Here is a 21,027-nt window from a genome sequence, read left to right on the forward strand (position 1 = left end):
GCCTTGAGCTTCATTCTTTGGAAAACCTGCAACCCCTCACTTTCTGGTATCAGTCTCTAGGCCCTCCCACAGATCTCTGGGAACATATTTTGGACCATTGTCTGTGTAGTTTTAATGTGGGGCTGTTTAAGTCACCAGATGAAGGTGACAGGGATGACCCATCATCCATGAGGAGCTAAGATGAGAGGGAAGGTGGTGGTGGATGGGAATGAAATGGGTGGGAGTGGGTAGTTGCCTTTTGACTTGACTACCTCCCTTGGTATATTGATAAATAGATGTGTGTGTGTGTGTGATTTACCATGGTCTTGGATCACATGTTGGACTTGTGATCAACAACTATTTCCCTCCCAGAAGAGAGCTCAGAGCTTATACTCGTACATGACTGATCTATGGGTAATGCTATGATCTTACACTCACACACACCCCCAACTCCCCACCCACAAGAGTTGGAGTAATGACTCATAGTGCAGTGATATTGAAATTATTTTAGCCCTGGGCAGGATTCAAACCTGGACTGCCGTAGTGGCAGCTGGGAGTTGTGTGTGTGTGTGCATGTAGGAAGTATGTATTCCCTATTTTAATTTATATATATATATTTTGTCCTTCTTTCTTTAATTGTCCATGCCTTGATAAAATGCCAATAAGTCAAATTAAACATTTCAGTATTACTTATTTGTTTACACAGACCAGTAATGGGTACCTGTTTGTTGGTAGTCCTGAAAAATGAACAGCAGATTTGCTTATTTTCAAAATTGAGGGGCAGACAATTAGATTCTGGTCTAGACCTAAGATCTCCATCAACTTCAACTGTAATTTTTTAAACTTTTCACACATCAATACTACACAATGGTCCAAAGTTTGTTCCCAGAGAGATCTGTGGGAGGGCCCAGAGGCTGATACCAGAAAGTGTGGGATTGCAGGTTTTCTATAGAATGAAGCTCAAGGCAACAATGGTAACAATGATAATTATCATTATTATTATTTCCCCATCTGGGGTATTGGCTGCATATTATTGTGAGGTTAAAATCTGCTCAGCAGCATGCAGCTGATATATTTGGGTTTATATGGGGCACCCCTATGGACCAGAGTCACACATAATTTTGTCTGTGATAGAGGAAATCTCTATTCATACAGAAATGATGCTACTTTATTATACTGCATCTGTCCCTTTGTTATGCTGTTCACCAACTCTTAGTACTGTTCTGTACTACTTCTCTGAATATACATTTAATTTTTTCCCAAACCCTGTGGTAGGGGGGAGAGAAAACTGCCACCGAGTGTTCCCACTTGTGTTGTAAAAGGCAACAAAAATGGGACAGGAATAAGACTAGGCATCCTTCTCTCTGTAGTCACAAGGGGACATTCCTATAAAAACAAGGACATATGAGAGTTTGGAAGTTTTCCAACCAGGACCCTAAGATCTGGGTCTTTTAATGTGTGGATATGGTACAGATGAGAGTAAAAGGGAAGAGATAGGAAGTATGTTTGTGAGAAGATGGATGGATGTGTTGGCATTGAGTGAAACTAAGTTGAAAGGGAGGGGCAAGTTTGAGTCTGTAAGTGTAGTTGGGAGGGTATCAGGAGTGAGGAGAGGACGAGGGAGAGAAGGGGTGGCTTTACTAGTAAGTGAAGAGATAGGTAAGTGTGTGGTGGAGTGGAAGTTTCTTCAAGGTTAATGTAGATGAAGGTGAAACTGGGAAGGGAGATGTATTTTACTTAGTTGTATTACACGGGAAGGGAGCTATGCTGACAACACTGCACTTGTAGCAGGATCAGAGGAGGTATTAAGGAAGTTAGTGATGGTGTTTGGGAAGGTGTGTGAAAGAAGGCAGTTGAAGATAAAGGTGGGTAAAGGTAAGGTGATGAGATGTACAGGGGGAGAGGATGGCAGCAAATTAGAAGTGAGTATTAAGGGAGGGTAGAGGGTGGAGGGGAGTGGAGTGTATTAGGGATGGAATGGGTGCGAGTGGTTTTTATGCCTTTGTTTTTTGGCTACCTCCCTTGTAAGGGGGAAAAAGCCTTTGGTATATGTATGTATTAAGGGAGACTGGAGGTTGTTGGTTAGCTTTAGATATTTGGGGGTGAATGTGGCGGGAAAGGGAGGAGTGGAGGTGGAGGTAGAATGTTGATTGAAAAAAGCAAGTAAATGCCTTGGAGGATTAAAAAGTGTAATGAGAAATAGACATTTGGGAATGGATGATAAGAGAAAATTGTATGAAGGGGTGATTGTGCCAACAGTACTTATTGGGAACAGAAATATGGAACATAAGATAGTAAGAGTTCAAATGTGTTTGAGATGAAATGCCTGAGAACTATGGTAAGGGTTACTAGGCTGGATAGAGTAAGGAATGAGGAGGTGAGGAGGTGAGGAGGAGATTGGGGGTGGAAAGGGAGTTAGGCGATAGTTTTGATGAAAGAGTATTGGGGTGGTTGGACACACAGAAAGAATGAGTAAAGAAAGATTAGTAAAAGAGGTGTGGGAGGTAGGGGTGGAGGAAGTGAACATGAGGGGTCAACCAAGGATGAGATGGATGGATGGATGGGGTAAAATGGGCATTGAGGGATACCTGTTAAGGAAGGGAGGGAGAGGACAGAAGATAAGGGTGAGTGGAGAATGGTTGTGTATGGATGATGCTGTGATTTCTCCCCATCTTCTCTTTTTCTGCATAAGGGTATAGAGAAGGGGGGGTTGCCAATTAAATGAAATGGCCTTGCTGTGGATATCCTGTGTCTTGCTGCCTTAATTCTGTCCCAGGGCAGTAGGTGAGATGCAGGGATGACCTGTCATCCAGGAGCAGAAAAGAAAAGAGGGAGGGAGGGGTGGTAAATGAGAATGGAGTATGTGGGGATGAAATGGGTGAGAGCGGATTTATGCCTTTGATTTGGCTACCTCCCTTGTAAGGGGAAAAAGTCCTTGGTATGTATGTATTATTTCTATCATGTTTCTACTATTATTATGTTTCTACTATCATGCTTATATTACTATTATGTTATGAAAAGAGAGAAGGTGGGAGGGGTGGTGAATGGAAGTTGGGTGGGTTGGGATGAATTGGGTGGGAGTGGAATTATGCCTTTTAACTTTGGCTTCCTTTGTAACTTGGAAAAAGCCCTTGGTATAAGTATGTATGTATATATATATATATATATATATATTGGAATAACATCATAATTAACAATGATGAAATAGAAATAAAATGTAGAACCTGATGAAAAAAGAAACCTGTATCAACATCATTAATGAATCATTTATCCATTAAACTATTTTACTAACATTGAAAGAATACAGAATGAAATTTGGTTCATAAATATAGTGGCTATCATTTACAAATAATAAAATTGTACATATACACTGAAATAAAGAAATCATTGCTCATAAAGGAAACTAAAACTTGTAGAAGAAATTATGATATTCATAACATTTCTAGCATAATATTACTCTTGAATGAGCAGTTCTATCCTTAAATAGTACAGACAGCCTACTTTGTAGTTTCACAGCATTGCTACAACACCAAAAAGATAAAAAGAAATAAAGACAAATACACATAAGATGACATCCCATGCATGGCATAAAGAGCATACTAGAAGCACTAATCACTACTTGAAAGTATCCTGGAGACGTGAGTCATTTTCCACTGACAAACTGTCCCTCTGCCCTTTCCCTTACAACATAGGAATAGGTTACACTTCTACAGAGGCAGAATTTAAACTAGAGTGTACATCTCAAAAGGAGACAAACTCTACCTTTAGAGAAGAGAGAGAAGGACACAGAACATGGAGACTTAATGGGGGAGAATAAGAACAGATTAAGCAGAAGACAAGATTATTAGAATGTATCCTGTAATATTAATATCAGTCTCAAGAAAACTATTCCAATGAAGGAATAGAACTAGATAGAAAAAAATAAAAATAAAAGAAAAAAATACATATATACAGTACATATCTGTAGAAATAAATATTATGACTGAACAGAAGAGTTATAGGGACTGAATAAGTATGTTTGATTGTTTCTTTTCATAACAAAAAGTCTGTATAAAGGAAAGTGCAAGTGTGTATTTACCTAGTTGTATTTTATGGGACTAGAGCTATGCTCATTTTGTGTGTGTGTGTGTGTGTGTGTACATGTTTACATAAGTGATTCTTCATGGTCTTGGATCATGTGCTGAACTTGTGATAAACAGCTACCACCATCCTTGATGAAAACTAAAGGCCCAAACAGTTCAATCTAAAGGTAATGCTAAGACCTTAGACACACACAGATTCTCTTGCTCAACATGGACAGTAATGGCTTGCCATATTCCGATTATTTTGTATCCTGAATGAGATGCTTCTTCAATCTCAATCTGCACTTCACAATCATTATCCATATCCAGTTCTAGAGCTTCCTTTGTTCTTTGTAGTTCTTGTTTTTCTCTTTTTCTGGCCTAGCTTTAATGTGTTCCTCATTCCATCACAAAACTATATCTTTACTACTTCTTTCTTCACATTTTCTTCTTCATCCTTCTTTTGCTGTTCCATATCTTTCAGTCCTTATTCTCATAAACCTTTTTATTATCTTTGTTCTTGGATAATTCCTTTAATATTATTTTCTTTCTAGCCATAGTGTTACTTCTTCCAGCTTGTCCCCTAACTTGTTTTTCCTAATTTTTCATTTACCATGTGCCTTTTCTAAGTCATCAAATTTGCCTTTCTGGTCTCTTAGCCTCTTTATTTCATTCAACTTTACTACAAAGTCTATTACCATTACGCCTTCAGGTGAAACTTTATAATTAAGTTTATGCATAATTTTCTTTGACTGTTTTATGTCATCTACAATATTTTCACAATCAGTTTCTGGTTTGACATCTGTATTTACCTAGTTGTATTTTGCGGAAAGGGGAGCTACGCTTGTGGTGTCCTGCCTTTGTATCTCGCAGTGTCTAGTTTGTTTTTAAACTTATGAATGGTTTTTATGCACACTATTTCCTTGTCCAGTTTGTTCCAAGTGTCTACCACTCTATGTGGAAAGCGGTTTTTCTTCAGATCTTTTCTGTAGCTATGTTTTTTTATTTTCTTTCCATGTCCTCTTGTGCTTCTCCTGTCCCAGTTCAACAAGTCCTCTCTATCAAGTATTTCTGTGCCTTTCATGATTCTGTAGATGGTCAGTAGGTCACCTCTCTCTCTTCTTTGCTCCAGAGTCAGTAAATCTAGTTTAGCCAATCTCTCCTCATATGACAAGTTTGTGAGTGCAGGTGCCATTTTTGTTGCTGCTCTCTGGATTCTTTCTATTTTCTTTTATATTCTGTGTTCCCTCTGCCAGCCATCGCCCATTACCTTCCAATTTTTTACCCATCATCTACATTTCTAGTTCCAATCTTTTGTTTTTCATTCTTCTGATTTTCCTTTTATTTCCACATATCACACTCCCAAGCATCTAAATCCTTTTATTTCACTAATCTTGTTATTACACTGGGCATTTTTTCTCCCAGAAGAAATATTTCACATTTGCCTGGTACAAGATGTGTATTCATTTAACTAGGTGTATTTATTTAACTGTAGTACTCAGAAAAGGAACAACACTTATGAACTATTATATCTTACTCGCCAACTATATTGTACATACATATATACATATACTAAAAAGCTCATTTCCCTCTCATAAGGGCTGTGGCCTATTCAAGACATACACCCACTCAACATTCCTCTAACATCCATTTGCTGTCCTATCTTAGCTCCCTGTGGATGAATCTTTCTCCCACCCACTGTTTGGGTCAGAAGCAATGCAGCAAGATACAGCACTTCCACAGCGGGGCCTGAAAACTGAAGGTGGTTTACCTTCACTGCTTCATTACATGGCAACCCTGCCCCATCATCCTCTCAAGAACTTACAGAACAGACATGAAGAAAGCCCTTCAGGCCATGTAAATTTATCTCCCATTAACAATCACTCTCCTCTTACACCCATTTCTTACCCTCTTCCTTCCCTACTAGAGACATTCCCCTTGTATCTACCTAATTGTAGTATGTAGGATAGGATCAACACTAGTTGGGTCCCATATCCTACTCTTCAATTTATCATATGTAGGCCCCTTCACCCCATCCATCCTACCCTAAAGGTTACTCCATCTACCTCTCTCTTCCACACTCTTTTTGCTGGTATTTCTTTACTCATTCTTTGTATAGGGCCATAATGCACCAGTATTTTTTACTTTTCAACCCCACTCCATTCCTCACCTCTTCATTTCTCACTTTATTCATCCTCATAACCCCCACCATACTTCATAAACATACCATCTCAGACACTTTCAGGCTCCTCCTTTCTGCCTCCCTTGAATCTAAGTCTCTGTCCCATATATTGTCGTGGGCACAATAACCCCTTTGTATAGTCATCTCTTTGTATTTATTCTCAGATACTTTCCATTCCCTCCAGACTTTAGATTGCTTCACTTATTCTCTACACTTCTACTTCTCCATTCCATGCTACATGTGACCTTATTCACTTAAAGCTCTTCACTTTAAGTGAATATGTAAAAATACGTAGAGAAGAAAAGAAAATTATGAAAAGGACATAATAGATAAATGTAATGATAAACCCAAATTATTTTATAGATATGTAAACAGCAAATTAAAAAATAAACAGGAAATACATAAATTACGTCAAGGTAATAGAGAATACACAGAAGATATAGAAATGGCAGATATTATGAACAAACATTTCAAATTGGTATTCACCAAAGAGGAAAAAAATCTACAAAACTGTGATAAAAAAATTGAAGTAAGATTTCCTCCATTGAAGAAATTAAACATTACTCAGAACGAAATAAGGAATCAAATACTAAAGCTTGACATTAATCAAATTGCATGGCCCAGATGGAGTTGCAAACTGGATACCGAAGGAATGTATAGACGAACTAACAGGAAAAATATACAGAATAATTGAATGCTCACTCAAAGAAGGAAAACTACCAGGAGACTGGAAAAATGCCAATATATAAAGGGGGAAATAAGGAAGACACCAGTCTATAATTTGAAATTATAGACAGGCGTCCCTAACTAGTACAAAAGTTAAAATTTGTGAGAGAATCATCAAAGACAGATGGACAAAATATCTGGAGAACAATATACTGAACCCGAGGCAATTTAGACAAGGAAGATCATGTACCACTAATTTAATTTGTTTCTATTCAAGATTGATAGATATATTGCAAAACAGGGATGGCTGGGCAGACTGTGCATTCCTGGACTTACAAAAGGTTTTGATAAGATACCACACAGAAAATTACTACATAAAATGGAAACAATAGGAGGCATACATGGAAAACTACTGAATTGGATGGAGGACTTCCTATATGGAAGAAAAATGAGAGTGGTGCTCAGAGACAAATATTCAAAATGGGAAGAAATGAGTAGTGGCGTCCCACAGGGATCAGTACTAGCTCCGATAATGTTTGCTATATATGTAAATGACATGGACGAAGGCATTGAAAGTTACATGAACTGCTTTGCCTATGACACAAAATTATTAAAGAGAATAAACTCCGAAATAGACTGTGACTCATTGCAGAGGGATCTGAACAAAGTCTCAGAGTGGAGCAAGAGATGGGAGGTAGAATTCAACATCAAGAAGTGCAGTATAATTGAATTTGGAAAAAGCAAGAAGAGAATAACAGGACAGTATAAAATTGATGGAAAAGAAGTAAAGAAAGTAAATTCTGAAAGGGACCTAGGAGTAATTATCACCAAAGACATGTTGCCAGATACATACATACATACATATACCAAGGCTTTTTCCCCCTTCCAAGGGAGGTAGCCAAAAAGGGAAAGGCATAAAAACACTCCCACCCATTTCATCCCTAAATACCCTCCACACCCCTCCCACCCTTCCTTTCATCTGAGCACCTCCTGGATGACGGGTCATCCCTGCACCCTGCCCACCGCCCTGGGTCAGAAGCAGTGTCGCAAGACACAGCACATCCACAGCAAGGCCGCTTCATTTAATCGGCGACCCCCCCCTCTCCGTCCCCCTTTGCATATAAGGCGAGGACGGGGAGAAATCCCTTCGGGCTGCGTCAAAATTTACTCACACATACTACCCCCCCCCCACCCCCCCGCCCATTCCTCCTCATGCAGTCACAACATCATCCATATACAACCATTCTCCACTCACCTCTGTCTTCCGTCCTCTCCCTTCCTTCCTCAACAGACATTCCCCTCTTCCCCAAAGCCCCCTTCACCCCATCCATCCACCTCATCCTAGGACGTCCCCTCATGTTCACTCCCTCCACATCTGCCTTCCATACCTCTTTTACTAGTCTTTCTTCACTCATTCTTTCCATGTGTCCAAACCATCCTAATATTCTTTCATCAACCCTATCTCCCAAATCCTTTTTTACCCCTGTTCTCCTCCTCACCTCATTTCTCACTCTATCCAGCCTAGTAACCCCCACCATACTTGCCAGATAAACATATAAATAAAATAGTCAGAGAAACATACAATTTGTTGAGATCAATAAAGGTGGCCTTTAAATACCTGGATAAGGAAATGATCAAGAAAATATTACAAACACTGATAAGGCCAAAACTGGGATATGCGGTGCTGATATGGTCACCCAGTACAAAAAAGAATATAAGAAAATTAGAAAGAATACAAAGAGCAATGACAAAGTTGGTCCCAACACTTGCAAACCTGACATATGAAGAAGGACTGGTCGAACTGGAATTGCCAACCCTAGAAGAAAGAAGAGAATGAGAGTCCCTACAAACCATCTACAGAATTATGAAAGGAAAAGAATGCCTTGATAGCGAGGACTTATTAAAGTGGGACAGAGGAAAAACAAGAGGGCATGCAATGAAACTCAAAAAGGATAACTACAGAAGAGACCTGAAAAAGAATAGCTTCCCACACAGATAGATATATGGAACAAATTGGATGAAGAAATAGTGTGTGCAAACACAAAACAAGAATTTAAGAACAAACTTGATCTTGTGAGATACAAAAATGGGTCATCATGAGCATAGCTCCCCTTCCCGCATAATACAACTAGGTAAATACTTATTCCAACCTCTCTCCTTAAAGACTTACCTCCAACTCACTTCCCCCGTCTTCCCTTGTACATCTCATCGCTTTACTTTTGCTCACATTAAACTTCAGCTTTCTCCTCTTACATACCCTCCCAACTCTGTCATTAGTTGCCTCTGACCTAGCCATATGTACAGTGTCACTTCCAAACAACAACTGGCTTATCTCCCACTTCTACTCTCACCAACTCCAAAACTCTGCCCATCACCCTTGGATTTACCTCCCATACCACCCTATCTATGTACATATTAAACAACCATGGTCACACAACACAACCCTGGTGCAGCTCCATCTTCACTTGAAACCTTTCACTCTTTCCATTCCCTACCACACAAGCTCTACTACTCATGTAAAATCTTTTGACCATCCTTAACAGCCATCCTTCTATCCCATACAACTACAATGCATCCTACAATGCCTTCCTGTCAATCTTGTCACATGCCTTCTTCAAATTCATAAAACTCTAGAAGACATTGTTTCCTATTAAAACACTTCCCACATATCTACTTTAAAATTAAAATCTGATCCATGCATCCCTTTCCTTTCTTAAACACACACTGGTCTTCCCCAATTACTCTGTTCTCCTCCTAATCCTCTCAATACCCTTCTATATGCCTTTCCAACAACAGTTAATAAATTAATCCCTCTAAAAGCTACTACATTCATATTTGTCCCCTATTCCTTTCTATGGTGAATCTATATGTGCACTCATTCAATCCTCTGGCATATTCCTCTCCTGACACATATTAAACTACCATACTAGCTAAACCAACATAACAATTCCTCCCTTCATGTGATATCCATCTAATCCAGGTGCCTTACCAGCTTTCATTACTTTCAATGCTCTAGTTTCTCCTCTTTTTCTAGATTCCACTCATTTTCTTACCATTGTTCTCAATTGTTACTTTCATGTTTATCATTCCACCCTTTCTCACAGTTTCACATTACCCACCTTTGTGTTTTTCTTGTCTTTTATCATCACACTTACCATTTGATTTCCTGTCTTCATTTTGTCCTTTTTACCTGATTCCTATTTACAATTTTTTCACTTCCTTCAAAAAATCTTATTCCTTTCAAAATCTATCTATCTATATACCAACAGCTTTTCCCCCTTACAAGGGAAATAGACAAGTCAAAGGCATATACTTACTCCTACACATTCCACTCCCCTCCTCCCTCTCATCTTAGCTCCTCATGGATGATGGGTCATACCTGTATCCTACCCACTGCCCTGTGTCAGAAGCAATGTAGCAAGACATGGCACATCCACAACAAGGCTGTTTCACTTAAATGGTGACCCCCCTGTCCTCTCATGCAGAAAAAGAGAAGATGGGGAGAAATCATAAAACAAAAATCAATCTCACCTCGCATCCACTCTTTTCTTGGCTTTGCTTATCTTTCACTTTGCTGTCAACTTTTTATTCTATATCTCTCATAGGCTTTTTCAGTTGTTCTTTGAAAGCATTTCTTGTATGCACATCTGTTTTACACTACTACTACTACACTTATTCAGTTTACCAATCACTACCTTTCCTTCTGTTCCCACCAATTTGCATCATCCCAATCATCATTTCTGCACCCTTAAATACTTTCTCCTTGAAACATATACACTCAATCCTCGATTTAATAACATAAACTAATTATTGTTTATAAACTATTCAAAAGAACAATACTTGACTACTACACTTAGCATGGTTACTATCACCAAAACATAGAAACTTTACATGCTTTACAAAATAAAGCACTGAGAGTAATAACAGGACACAGGAAAAACATCCCAATAGAGCACCTGCATACAGAAATACAAATCCTCCCCATTGGATATCTTATGAAACTGATAGGTACACAGTTCTATGCTAGAGCACTCAACTTCATTCAGCCATGTCACTATATCAAACAAGCACAACCAACTGAAAAAAAAACACAAGTGGCTTACCACTCAAACATACACACCTACCTACCAACTCTACCACACTACATCCATGCAGAAACATACACACCCAGATCACTAAAAAAAGCTCTTAAAGACAGACCACAACACTCATTACTCCACCAACAGCCCCACCACCCAGCACCCCCACCTCCAGACATCAGCCCCACAGAAAACTACCTCACTGGAGAAATAAGAATCACACTAGCATACTTGCATTCATATATCATCCAAAACTAAGGCAGTAGCAACATGGAGTAGTCTTGGCCACAGAATCAAACGGCCCTAGAGGCAACTACCACATAGCACTGAGCACTTCATCTTACACTGCCCCACACTATCAATCCCAAGACAACAATACAATATTTCTTCCCTGAGTTACCTATGGGCCTGCCCAGTGGCTATTGCTAGTTACGTGGGACTCATGGGTCTTTTGCAAGAGACCTGGTGAAGCAGAATGACTGACTGTTGAAAACTTGATGAGTTGCTGAGGTTTCAATGGTAAGAAAGATTGGGTTAGTAGGGGTGTTCTTTACTATGGTGAGATATCCATTTTCTGTTTACAAGCTCTTTAGTAGAGTACTGTGAAAGGTGCCATAGCTGAGGTGTAGGCCTTGAGAACATCTAGGTTTTAGTATTTGGAGGGGTGTGGGTGTAGCAGAAGAGTAGGCTTGATATCCATGGTCAAGTTTACTCTGCACAAGTGCTTGGTATAAGTTCCAGAGTGACTGTTTTTCCATTCCCTATATTCTGTGGGATAGTAGTTTCTGGAAAGCACATGTTCAGGGGTAGGATGGTTTTAGTTGTTTGAGGTGGAGAATCTAGGTGAGTCTGTTGTTGAAAATTAGGCCCAAAAATCAGGTTTGTTCTACCACTGGAAGGGTAGTATTTCTCAGCTGTAGTGATGGCATTTCTTTGCAGCACTGTCATCTACAGAAATGTATGGGGACTGATTTTAAAACTGAGAAACAAAATCCATAGTCTTCTGCCCTCACTAGTACACTTGGATTACAGGATTTTGGAGAAGGCAGTTGGTATAAGTATGGTGGGTTCCAATGCAGTACTGGGCAGAAAACATCAACATTCAGGATAGCATTTATATTTCTGGGGGATTTGTTTCATGTCATCTATCGTTATGGTGAAAAGAAGAATGCTAAGAAGGCTTCCTTGAGGAATTCCTGGTTGGTTATGTGGTGAGCATCGGGTTGTTCCTATATGGAGGTTTGTTTCTTTTTCTTCTTTTTCAATTCATCCTAAAAACTTTCATTTTTCATCATTTCTATATTTGTACCTATTTTTGCACTTTCATAAATGTATGTAATATTGTTTTTTCTATATGATAGCACCCTTCACTTCACATTTAATAGTTATATAAGTGTCAATGAAAAAAATTAAGGAGTGTGGTAGAAAGGAGTGATAGCTGAGGTTAATAGTAACCATAATAATTTTTTGAGTGGATATTATTTTCTATGGATAAGTAACTGCTGCATGACTGGTCCATAAGAGTTACTTCAGTCACTAAAATATGGACTGCATAAAACTTACACAGTCATTATCACCACACAGAGTACATATATGCATGTCTTTGTTCAGCCATGTGGGTCCACTGCAGGACCACTGACAATTACCATGAATGAATCATAAAGCTTTTGTACTTTAATGTAGTGACTTAATTCTACTTTGTAAGGCTGTATGCATGATGAAAAGTGCATGTGGACTCTTGAAAATGTTGGAATGGCTATAGTTGTGAAAGCTTATACTATATTACTGCATACATATATATATATATATATAGCATATACACATATACAGTGTTTTCATTCATTCATTTATGTATTATTTAAATGAACACAAGTATAAGTGTATGAAAAGAGTCTAGTTATTTCTCATGTTTTAGTGAAATCAGGATTTGTCTCAGGTGATTCTGATAAGACAACTGAAAGTTAAACAAAGCTTGGTTGTGTTGTACACACTTATTGTAGAGGTTTGAATTAATAATACCAAGAATTAGTAAATAATAGCTCATTAATTCTATAATTGGGTCAAGTACTGATGGGTGTAAAAGTTAATTTGTGTGTCCTACAACTCACAGGAAAGAGGATTAAATGATTCATAATTACATGAAAAACATTCATAGATATATGTTTACATCCAAAGAAAGAATGGCAGAAAAGAAAAGAAAAACCCAAAATGTGAAGCTGAATCAGAAATTCATAAAAATCACTTTAAAGTCTTGATTTTAAACTAAATCTGACACTCCCTAGTTCTAATCAACAACTAAGTTTTGATCAAATTTATCATTAATTTTGTCACTACAGATATGCTCATTTCACAGAATGAACTGTTCACCCTACACATGAGTTCCTACATTGCCTCTGCTACTTGCTGCTGCTCTTGCTGCTACATCTAGGGACTGCTTGCAACGGCCTCCGTACTAACCCCTTATTTTCCCACCGTTCCTTTTCGAAGCCCTTGTGTATTGACTGGCCAATCGATGATTCCATCAGGTCCACATAACGCACCACCATTGGAGCGAAGGTATCTCGTAAGTGTTGGTGGAAGCGCCCATTCTTTAAGTTGTCTGTGGATGACATACAACATTTTAGAAAACTATCAAAATATTCAATCATACCAATATAAATGATGTATGTGTGTGTGTGTGTGCATGTATATTTACCTAGTTGTAGTATATGGGGTTGGAGCTGTGGTCATGGAGTCCAATTTAGTTGCCTCCTCTTATCAAATTTTGCCTTAAATTGTTGCTAGCCTGGATTACATTTTCATCCAACTTGTTCTACAATATTCCCTAACATCTTTTCAGCAACCTTGCTTTTTCAACTTTTTTACTAGCTAGTCTTCTCTATAATTTTTTCTATACTTTTTTCTGATCTAAATATTACTATCATGTGACCTCTCTCTTCACTCTTCCACTGTGGGAAGTTTAAGTTTTCTCAGTGTTCCTCATGTCTTATTTTAGGATTATCTTAATTGTTGTCCGTTGTATTCTATTTTTCTTATATAATTCTTTAGGTGCGGTGACCACATCACTGCATATTCAAGTTTGTGATGAATCACATTTTCAAATATTTCTCTGTCATGTCCCCATCCATGTAATACAATGCCACTTTTGTGTTCTTCCCCAACTTATATTTATCTCCTGTTATCCACTTTATATGATATTTTTGGTGTTAGATCATCACAGATTAAAACTCCCTATTTATTTTTCTCCTTTCCTTTTGCTAATAATTAATTTCCCATTCTATATCATCTCATGAGTCTTTTTTTTTTCTAACTTTTACTCAGTCCCAAGATTCCATTCATATAACTTTTCTTAGTTTTCCTGTAGCCATTCATAATCCTCTTTGTTTTTAATTTTCTTCTTGATCTCAGGAGTTATTGTGTCCTATCTGCAAGAGTCTTCTCTGCCATCAGGGAGAGGGTGGAGACCTGATGGAGAATCCAGCTTCCCACTGAGACTGATAACACCCAAATGCAAAAGGACACACCAACCCCACCTCCACAAAGGGGGTGTAGCCTCATGGGCCTGATACCTGTGTCTCTGGATATGATCCAGAAAACCACACTTATTTTCTTCATTACTTTTCATCAACTATCTCAACTTTTTATATCTCTGATTCTTTTTACATAAGGAGAGCATTACCCAAGTGACTGCCCTCCCACATCTTCCCATTCTAGCTGGAGACACAGAAACCATTCCAGGCCAATTCACACATCTACTAAGTACAAAAACAATAAACTTCTTGTACACATGTCAAATGCAACATATCCTGTACATGGATCTACCTCACATGCACCACATTCACCAACACAAATCAATGCACAAAGGATTGGAGTTGCAGCCCCCACTCAACAAAACACACACCCAAAAACACATATGTACAAAAACACACACTTAACATGCTATGAATAAACATAAGTAGAATCATAAATACATGAAGGTCCTTCAACTCCTACATGAACACAATACACACATAACTAATTCAGGAAACAAAACTAACAACACAATGTACATTACCCACATCTAACAATTTCTTAATACCAGAAGACAACACACAACACAAAGATACTCATGATATTAATACACAACAACATATCTTCTCCAACAAAGGAAAAGAAACTAAACAAACATTAACAGACACCACAACAGAAATAAACTCAATCATAAAACAAATACAGAAAACAATTTACAACATCACCACTATTTATATACCACCCACATCAGCTGCCAGAGGCTACATCCCTCAACTTTAACCTTTCCACTGGGTAACAAACCACATACTGGCACATGCTCTGAAAGCATAGCACTCAATTTTTTAAACACACAAACAGCAGACCAAAGAGGAAACAAAATACTAGAACAACTCCCCAACCTAAACATATAAAATTCCAACAACCACCCCACAAGGGAATCTTAAAATAACCAACAAGCAATATCCCATGGCATAAAAATATGCTCACCATTCCTCCAAACACAAACACAACACATGACCTTCCCTCAGACCACTTCCCAAGGAGGTCACCATGAACTAGGAAAAATGCAACTTATGCACAAGAGGACATTCATAAACTACAATGAATAAAATTAGTATGAATATACAAAAATTATATATATACTATTTTCTGTCCATTGATAGATCTGTAGATTAGATAGTACTAATCATTTAGAAGGCCAAGAGGTAACAGAAAAAATAAACCCAAATCTCAAACACCTAGACCTCACTGCCATAAGAACCTAAAATGATATTTTCACTTACTCTTGGCTAAACCATAACATCCCAGACATCTGGAAAATAGCTCATATAATACCAATCCTGATGCCAAACAAACCCCCAGAAACCCAACATCATATAGACCAACCTCACTACTATCCACATTATCCAAATGGATGGAAAGGTTGGGTCCAGCAAGAATCTAATCAGAAATACCAACCTCCCCCAATCAACATGGTTTCAAGGAGGATCACTCTACCAGCACTTTGCTAACAAACATCACACAACAAATACTAAAAGAATAAAAAATCCCCACCAGAGAGGACAGTCATGGGTGCTATTGATATAAACAACCTTCAAAAAGATCCCCAGACACATACTATCCAAAAAAATAATTAAGACAGATATCCATGACAATGACAAGAAGTGGTTTACCAACTTTATGGCAGGAAGACAATGCAGAATTACCCAAAACAACCATATTTCAGGTACAAAAAAACTATACAATGGAGTCCCTCAAGGTGTAATACTTTCACCATTATTGTTCAACTTGTTCATCAGTGACCTACCAACTACAGAACCAGAACCAAATATCAAGATGCAGATGACTTGACAATTCCCAACACAGTAAGTACACAACAACAGCAAAGAACACCCTATCCTACTCTATCAAATTTGAAAAATACATATATCAAAGGCTTTTTCCCCCTTACACGGGGGGGGTAGCCAAAAAGGCATAGAAACCACTCCCACCCATTCCATCCCCTACATACTCCACTCCCCTCCACCCTCCTCCCTCACTCTCATCTTGGCACCTCCTGGATGACGGGTCATTCCTGCATCCTGTCTACTGCCCTGGGTCAGAAGCAGTATCACAAGACACAGCACATCCACAGCAAGGCTGCTTCATTAATTTGGTGACCCCCCCTCTCTGTCCCCTCATGCAGAAAGTGAGAAGGCGGAGAGAAATCCCTTCTCATACATACTTCCTCACCCCCAATCCCCTACCCATTCTCCCTCATGCATCACAGCATCATCCATACACAACCCTTCTCCATTCACCCCTATCTTCTGTCCTTTCCCATCTTTCCTCAACAGACATTCCTCTTTCATAATGCCCCTTTTACCCTATCCATCCATCTGATCCTAGGACATCCCCTCATATTCACTCCTTCCACACCTCTTTTATTAATCTTTCTTCACTCATTCCTTCTATGTGTCTGAACCATCCTAATACTCTTTCATCAACCCTATCTTCCAACTACCTTTCCACCCATTCTCCTCCTCACCTCCTCATTTCTCACCCTATCTAGTCTAGTAACCCCTATCATACTTCTCAGACGACTCATCTCAAAAAAATGAGAGATCAATGTCTGGAACAAATTGAACAGTGAAACAGTGAACACCAGAACTATACACGATTTAAAAAAAAACTGGACGTGGAGAGATACCAAAATGGGTCACAACAAGCATAGCTCCCATCCCGTAAAATACAACTAGGTAAATACATTTAAACTGCTTCTCTCTTCCTCTCTTATGCTCCATGTTTCTGCCCCGTACAGTGCTGTCGGCACAATCACTCCTTCATATAACCTCCTCTTAGCATCCATTCCCAGATGTCTATTTCTCATTACACCAAGGCATTTACCCACTTCTCTCAATCTACATTCTACCTCCACCCCTATTCCTCCCTTTCCTGCCACATTCACACCCAAGTATCTAAAACTATCCACTTCCTCCAGTCTCTCTCTATTATTACTCACTTCCAGCCTGCTGTCACTCTCTCCCCTTGTACATCTCATCACCTTACTTTTGCCCACATTTATCTTCAGCTTCCTTCTTTCACACACTTTCTCAAACTCTGTCACTAACTTCCTCAATCCCTCCTCTGATCCTGCTACAAGTGCAGTGTCATCAGCAAACAACAACTGGCTTATTTCCCACTTTTCTCCATTTTCTTTAACCATCTCCAACCCCTGACCCACTACCCTTGCATTCACCTCTTGCACCACCCCATCCATGTACAGATTGAATGGCCAAGGCGACATAACACATCCCTGATGAAGTCCCACCTTTACCTCAAACCATTCACTCTCTCCATTTCTAATCCTAACACAAGCTCTACTACTCTTGTAAAAACTCTTGAGGACCACAGTGGAAATAAGTCTTTTGACTTTCTGTGCCATCCTCGGATGTACAATTATATATACTGTGTATAATATTGAGTCTTGTATGTATTGTACTTATTGTATGTATGATTGTATCCGAATAAAATTCAATTCAATTCAATTCAACCCCAGGAATCAATAGAAATATTGCTCACTCTACACAACCATAAATCAAAAGACCACCCTGTGGTAAAACTAAATGGCCAAACCCTTATATTAGAGAGAGAGAGAGAGAGAGAGAGAGAGAGAGAGAGAGAGAAAAAAAATAAATAAATAAATAAATAAATAAATAAATAAATAAATAAAAAATCAAATAAAATCTGGGTCTATCATTTGACATTCAACCCACATGTCAAGAACCTGACATGAAAAATCAATAAAAAAAGAAACCTATTGACTTTGGACAACAAAAGGAACCCTAAGTATTCATTTATAAACTGTAAATTTCATAAGAATCACCCCCCAAAATACACCTCCAAAGCATGGTACCAAACAAGTAGCTAATCAAACATAAACAATTTACAAATATGGAGCACTGAGAGTAATAATAGCATGTTGTTGGTGTAGTCTTTTTGTTGCATTCTGTTGGATGAAATGTGTGGTACAGGTGGTATGCTGTTATAGATATTTGAAAATATACTTGTTGGTGTGTTTTTGTTGCTGTATTTTATTGGGGAGGATTTTGCTTTCTGTATGCAGATGTCCAACTAGGGTGGGTTTGGTGCAAAATGTTATCACTCTAAGTTTTCTGTTGTCATGTTTATAAATTGTTTATGTTTATGTTGCTGCTGTGGAGGTATGGTTGAATGTGATTCTTATGAACTGCTTGAAGATGATTATTGGAGTTTCTTTCTGTCATCCACAGTCAGTGCTTGCAATAGATTTAAATAGGTTTGTTTTCTTGATGATTTTTTGTATCAAGTCCTTGATATGTGGACTGAAAATCATATGAGTATTAAATAGGAGCCATGGAATTTTAGGGTTCTTTTCCAATGGAAGGGTGTGTGTTTTTGTGTTATTTACTTAGCTGTAATAAACAGGGTTGAGGCTATTATCATGGTATCCCATCTCTGTTTCCACTAATCAAACCTTGCATTAAGTTTATTCATTTTGGCCTGAACTAATTTTCATTCAACTTATTCCACAAATCCATGTTCCTAAATGGAAAGTTGCACAATCAGATCATAACAGGAAGACTAGCAAAAAGTAACAACTACAAAAATTTATGGATAAAAAAGGAACTGTGTGATGAGGAAAAAGCGAAAGAAAAAACACTAAAAGAGGAAGCTAAGGAAAAGAATAAAAAAAGAACGGAGAACAAAGGGAAGGAGTTTTTTGGAGAGTGATGGACTTGAGGCTGAGGAAATGGTACATAAGGGAAAAGGAAATGCAGGAGCAAGAAGAAATGGCAGAAAAAAAAAAAAAATAATAATAATAATATCTTGTAGTCATTTCCATTTCTTATTTTTCTTATGATCTTTGCATCATCTACAAAGATGTTAGTGCAACTTGTTTTACTTTCTACCAAGTCACTTACATATATGGAGAACATTACAAGTGCCATGACCATCCTGTGGGAATTCACTGTTCATTCCTCTCCAACCTGGGCTCTTAATCTTTACTACTGTTCTTATTGACCAGTTTTTTTTTTTTTTTTTAGAAAATCCTTTATTCATTTAAGGAGCTCATTACTAAGTCCTTCAATATATTTCAAGTTCCACAAAAGTCTATTATATGTGTTTCATCAAATGCTTTCTCCAGATCCAAGTATACACAGTCTGCTCTTGCAACACAATCACCCTAATAGAAAATTAGCAGATTTACTACAAATGATCTTCCATCTCAAAGGCTGAATTAACTATCCCCCAAATATTTTTCTCTCCATGATATTTAACCCATCTTTATTTCATATTTTTTCACATAACTTAGCTGTCACACTGGTCGATGATACTGGTCTGTAGTTATTTGTCCTTACTTCCTCCTTTATAGACTGGTGCTATATTAATTCTTTTCCAGTCATATGATACTATCCCTTCCTTCAATGAGCACATATTTAGATTATGAATCTTGTTTGTCACCTGCTCTTTGCATTCCTTAACTCTTTCCATATGATGACACCAATGTCTGCATCATATGGCACTAGTGAGTATAAGAGGATTCCAGCATTGGGGTCTTGATTATCTTTATTTTGTAGTTGTAGCTGCAGGAAAACTTAGAAGCAGCAGAAATGTGGATATGGAGACAAGTATTAAGAGTACCATGGACAGCGAAGAAAACAAATGAAGAAGTATTGAGAGAAATGGAGACAGATAGGGAATTGATGACAACAATAAGGAAAAGACAGTTGCGATTCTTAGGACATATAATGAGGAAGGAAGGGTTGGAAGAGGTGGTGATGACGGGAATGGTGGAGGGAAGGAGAACAAGAGGAAAGCAGAGGGAGAAGTATATGGATGGGCTCATAAGGGCGATGGGAAAACAACTCAAACCAGCACAGATGTTACAAGTAACTAGGGACGGTGAACGGTGGCGCTCCATGGTTGCCGAAGTCCAAGAGGATATGGCACGACGGTAAGGTAAGGTAAGGTAAGCTGAGTGATCCCTATAGTCTGTGAACAGGCTTAGTAGCATTTTCTGTGGTTAGTAATGCAGGTTTCCCTCACTATTTGATGGTTTGATACCCAACATTTCAGTTATATGATCCTTTTGAATTGATACCATTCGCTCGTTTTTTGATGTAAGTGCTTGATTATATATTCACCCAACCATAAACAAATGCACCACAATCTCAGCACCACCAACGCTCCATTGGCCACCCATCAAAACTTGTTCCTGCTCTTTATTCAGTTGTGTTTACTCCCTCAGCCTGTATTTACCTAGTTGTATTCTACGGAAAGAGAGCTACGCTTGTAGTGACCCACTTTTGTATGTTTCTGCATCCAATTTGTTCTTACATACATACATATACCAAAGGCTTTTTCTCCCTTACAAGGGAGGTAGCCAAAAAGAAAAAGGCATAAAAACCATTCCCACCTATTCCATTCCTAATACACTCCCCTCCCCTCCACCCTCTACCCTCCCTCCTGGATGTTTGTTCTTAAAGTCATGTATAGTTTTAGCACTCACTGTTTCCTCATTGAGTTT

The 21,027-nt window shown here is 38.4% G+C and overlaps 1 protein-coding gene across 24 annotated transcripts in view; it reads right to left on the reverse strand.

The window, feature by feature from the left end:
• Positions 1-21,027, reverse strand: part of Cadps (calcium-dependent secretion activator 1) — a 1,142,346-nt gene that overhangs the window by 54,712 nt on the left and 1,066,607 nt on the right. For 22 of the 24 annotated variants that reach the window (XM_076212575.1, XM_076212566.1, XM_076212568.1 and 19 more), the window contains one exon: positions 13,425-13,566. In XM_076212575.1, the coding sequence (XP_076068690.1) occupies positions 13,425-13,566 (142 nt within the window). The remainder of the gene's footprint in view (positions 1-13,424; positions 13,567-21,027) is intronic. The other 2 variants (XM_076212572.1, XM_076212586.1) reach the window with 1 other exon arrangement.

The sequence above is a fragment of the Oratosquilla oratoria genome, chromosome 30 (assembly GCF_046742065.1).
Source record: "Oratosquilla oratoria isolate Oo_2021 chromosome 30, ASM4674206v1, whole genome shotgun sequence".
NCBI lineage: Eukaryota > Metazoa > Arthropoda > Malacostraca > Stomatopoda > Squillidae > Oratosquilla > Oratosquilla oratoria.